Source organism: Ursus maritimus, unplaced genomic scaffold (assembly GCF_017311325.1).
Source record: "Ursus maritimus isolate PB19 unplaced genomic scaffold, ASM1731132v1 scaffold_6, whole genome shotgun sequence".
Taxonomy (NCBI): domain Eukaryota; kingdom Metazoa; phylum Chordata; class Mammalia; order Carnivora; family Ursidae; genus Ursus; species Ursus maritimus.
The window spans coordinates 48,392,848-48,397,408 of record NW_024426774.1 but is presented as its reverse complement, the minus strand read 5'-3'; the positions used below and the strand labels follow the sequence as shown (position 1 = coordinate 48,397,408).

Below are 4,561 nucleotides of genomic sequence, written 5' to 3'. Positions count from 1 at the left end.
CCTCCCTGCTCAGCAGGAAGCCTGCTTCTCCCTCTCCCTCTGCCCCTCAGTCCTGCTGGTGCACTCTCTCGCTTTCTCAAATAAATAAATAAAATCTTTAAAAAATAAATAAAATAATTCATTGCTTGGGATTGGGGGCATACATATGACACGAGGCTGGTCCCACAGGGGCAAATCTTGATGCTCAGTGACGGCTGGATCTTTCTTTGACAGCTGTCTCCACTTCTGAAGTCGGAGAACCTTAATAAAACAAATGAACAAGGCACCTGGAGCCAGACTGCCTAGGAAGTGAGTTAATCTGTCTGTCTGCTGCAGACTCCTCACCTATCACATAAGGGATAATCGTATCTGCCTCACGGAGTTGTCAAAATTCAATAAGTCAATATGCCAAAAGGCTGGAGCAGGGGTGCCTGGGTGGCACAGCGGTTAAGCGTCTGCCTTCGGCTCAGGGAGTGATCCCGGCATTATGGGATCGAGCCCCACATCAGGCTCCTCCGCTATGAGCCTGTTTCTTCCTCTTCCACTCTCCCTGCTTGTGTTCCCTCTCTCGCTGGCTGTCTCTCTCTGTCAAATAAATAAATAAAATCTTTAAAAAAAAAAAAAGGCTGGAACAATGCTTGGCTATTACCATCACTTATGGGGAGGAAAATGGTCACAGAGCAAAGCCCAGCAAGGCAAGGCATCTTCCTCCACCCTCTGACACTGCTCAACGTCCTTTCCCCCCAGCCCTCCTGCACAGAGATCCCTGGAGGATGGAAGGAAGAAGGGCTCAGGGGCAACACTAGGGAGTAAGGAAAGACCTCTGCACCCAGTCTTGCAGAAAGTGATGAGACTAGCTGGGGACTGAGGGTGGTGACCCTGGTGTGGGCTGTGGGAATTGGACCCTGGATTATGAGCCACTCAGGGTTCAAGTGGCTGAAAGCAGCTAGTGTGGTGAAAGGAGGGTTGTGGGGGGAGGAGGTCAGCAGGGGAGGGGGCATGTGGGCCTTTGGGGCCCCTCCAAAAGTGAGGTCTTTATCTCAGAAACAGGGGAAGCCACTGGAGAATGTTCAAGTGTGTGGTGGGGGTAAGGGTGGGGGTGGGGAGGGGAGGGAGTCACCTGATCAGACCTGCATTGTTGAGACTGCCAAGTGGAAGAAGGAGGCATTGGAAGGCGGCCAGAGTGGAAGCAGGGAGACCTGTTAGGCTTCCACAATGGCTCTGGACATAGAGAATGGGGGCTTGGTCTAGGATTCCAGCAGGGGAGACCAGTGGATTTGAGAGCTGTTTTAAGAGATGAAAACACAGGGCCTCTGGTTGTATTTGCAGGGTGAGGGAGAGAAAGGGAAGTATGCAAGAGACCTGCAGGTTTTTTGGGCGTCAACTGGGTGGCAGTTGGGCTGCCTGCACAGCAGGGAGTGGTGTGGGAGGAGCAGGGGGGGGCAGGGAGCGCAGAGAAGTTCCTTAACATGGACAATCACCTCCACTGTGCTTTATGCAAGTCACTATGCTGGAGGAGGGGAGCTTCCAAAGCAGATACAACAAACACTTTGACCCCGCAAGAGTGGTGCCAAAGAGAGAGATACCAGCAATGGCTGAATGGAGTAATCTCAAACGTGCATTTATGGCTCCAGCTGTGAGCACAGCAAAGGCCTCAGTCATTAAAGCCACTGGGAAGGTCTCAATAACTGTGTGTTGTGTAACTGAATGTCCCAGAACAGGTACCAGAAAAAAACACAACCCGCAAACCTTTATTCAGCACATTACCATGTGTCTAGCCCCACCTCGGGGTAAGATGGAGACAAGGAAGGGCATGATCAGCCCCTTCTCTCAAAAGATGCACACAAGGGTTGAGGAGAACAAGTAGCCACACATTAGTGTGAGAGGAATACAGGACAGACGGTCACTAAAGGCTGACCCAAAGGATCCCACTTGGGGTGGCCAAAGAGGGGGGCAGGAGAGAGTCGTGACCTGGTCCCACTAGGGGTAATATCACATGGGAAGAAAGGACTAGGTGTTTCCGGAGGAGTGGGCCTGTCTGATCCTTGAAGAGTGAGTAGAATGTGTGTGGAGGGCTGGTGAAGGGGGACAGCCAATGAAGGGTCACTGGAGTCCAGGGAGAGGCACCCCTGACAGTCTCACTCTAGGTGGCACCCTACATACTGGCAGGAAGACGCCAGTCTTGCCTCGGATATTGACATGCTGAGTTGGTTTATTTTTTGTTAAAGGAATTAAGGTCCTGTTTTTAAACAGTGGGGACATTCTCTCAGAATGGGGCAGTTCCTTAATTATCAGCGAAGCTCGGTGCACTACTTTCCTGGAACCAGTCCCTCTCCCACACAAGCACCACCACCAAGAAAACAAAAATACAAAACACAAAAAACCACCGCACCGACCTTTGTACAATTTCCTTTCTTCCTGCAAACTTCTTTCTGTCCGCCTCCGCTGCCCCCCACCCAAGGCAAGCCGCTTCAGCGAAGCCTCTTTGCCCTTCTTCTATAAAGTCCACCTCCTCGACGCTGGAGGCAGTGGAGGACGGAGGGTGTGAGGCGGCCCGAGGCGTGGGAACGGCCCCTCCAAGCCCTCAGCCCCGGCCGCACGTCCGGCCTGTGGGTTCGATCCCCGTCTCCGTGGCCGAGGGCGAGTTAGCGACGCCCCCTCGGGGGTCCCCGAGTAAGAGGGCCACTGTCACCATGCTCCGAAGAGACCGACCGCGTCGGACGGAGCCGAGTGCTCGGCGGCGCCAGGGCCCGGGTTCCAGAGACCCGCCTCGGAGGTCGCACCGGGGGAGGGGGCTGAGGCGGACTCCCGGGGACGCCGACTCTCCCTACAGCCCGCGGCCCCAGGGGATGACACAGCGTTTCCTCCGCACCCCGGCTCTCCCCGCCTGTCCTCGTTCCATCTCCGGCAGGGCACCAGCCGACCGACTCGCTGCGTCAGCGAATACCCAGCTGGAAGGGACAGGGGTCGCGGGGCTGCGAGGACCCCTCGGCTCGTGGCCCTAAAACATCGCGCACTGAGGACCAGGCTTGGGGGTCGAGGGCTTGGGAGCATGACAGCGGGGTGCGGACGCTGCCCGGGAGCTCCGCCAGCAGCTCGCAAAGAATATCAGTCCCCACCCAGGGAAAGTTAGAAGGGATCTCCGCCACGCCAACTTGTCATCCAGAGCCGGAGTCGAACTTTCCGCGGGACTGGCTGGCTGCACAGCCCAAAGCGACCCTGCAGAAGCCGCTCGGACCCGGGCGCCCCAGATCCCCGGCCGCGACCGGCAGTGACCAATCACTGAGCGCCTCGGGCGGGAAAGGCTGGAGGGCGGGGGCAGCCGAGGAGTGACGGCACCGGCGGCCAATAGGAAGCCAAGGTGGGAGTCCTCACCCATCCTGCTCACCAATGGGAAAGGGATGGCTGGGGCCGAGGTCCCCGAGGCAATAGCTGCAAGGCTCCCCAGTGGCCGCGGGTCGGAGACCCTAAGACTAAAGGGGATTGGGGAGAGGAGTTTACTCGCCCTCCCTGTGCCACCCGCCGACCCTCAGACCATAGCCCGGTCCTCACCTGCTGGAAGCGGGGCTTGCCCAGCTGGAAAGGAGGTGCATCGGTCGAGGGGTTAGCGGCACTAGCCGCCGCCGCCGATGCTGTAGTCGCTGTATCCGCCATGGCCACTGACGCCTGCAATCTCCGGCCCTTTTAAAATGTCCCTCCTCGGCCCCCGCCACAGCTGCTTCTCCCGATTGGCCATAAGCAACCGCAGCGAGCCGGAGGCGCAAGGGGTTGTGGGGAGCGTAGTTTTTCTCGTCACGGTGCTTGACAACCCTAAACTGCGGAGAGTTGCACCGACTCAGACCCGGTCTCGGTTCCTGCCGCCAGCTAAGCAGGCTCGGCGTGTGAGAAGAGTGTGCGTGTACGACTCTAAGGTCCCGAAGTGGGCCACGGGGCTACTCCTCGCCGTTACCTGCCCCTAGAAGTTTGAGTTGCTGCGGAAGGCATCGCTCCTGGGGCTCTAGCCCAGAAGAGCCCTACTCAAGCGGGTCCGACCCTGGACTAGATGGGCAAGGACTCCAGGAGGGGTAGGGTTAATCCCAGAAAGCTTTCTGCAAGGACTTGCACTGCGGAATCATCATGCAGTTTCTTCTGTCGCTACCCTGCCCCTCCCCTTGTGCTCTCCAGCCACCCTGACACTCAGTTCTAGGAGCATGTTGGGCGCTCTCCGCCCTGACCCTTAAACATTCTGTACCCAGAAAACTCCGTTAACTTTTTATTTTTGCCTGACTCTGGCTCTCCTGACCTCAGCCTACACATTGCATTTTCCGAACCATCACCCTACTTCCACAAAATCCACTCATGCTGCTATAGTATCCAGCACTTTTTTGCCGCCCGAGTACTTATTTATGGTTTTGCATACGTTTCCTACTGTAAGGTCCACGGGACAGGAGGTGCTTTACTGCTACGTCCTCAGTGCCAGGCTTGGGAGGGCTCACAACAAGGATGCAAATATTTGCTGACTGTTTGAGTTAAACAGTGGGAGCTTCAGAGCCTCGGCAGGTTCCACTTCCTTTGTCCAACTAAGGAAGGTCCCTCCCCGGCC

The 4,561-nt window shown here is 56.6% G+C and overlaps 1 protein-coding gene across 1 annotated transcript in view; it reads right to left on the bottom strand.

The window, feature by feature from the left end:
- Positions 1 to 3,672, bottom strand: part of SFXN5 (sideroflexin 5) — a 114,993-nt gene extending 111,321 nt beyond the window's left edge. Inside the window, exon 1 of the mRNA XM_008700487.2 lies at positions 3,532 to 3,672. Coding sequence (XP_008698709.2) covers positions 3,532 to 3,633 — 102 coding nt within the window. The 5' untranslated portion in view covers positions 3,634 to 3,672. The remainder of the gene's footprint in view (positions 1 to 3,531) is intronic.
- Positions 3,673 to 4,561: the final 889 nt, after the last annotated feature.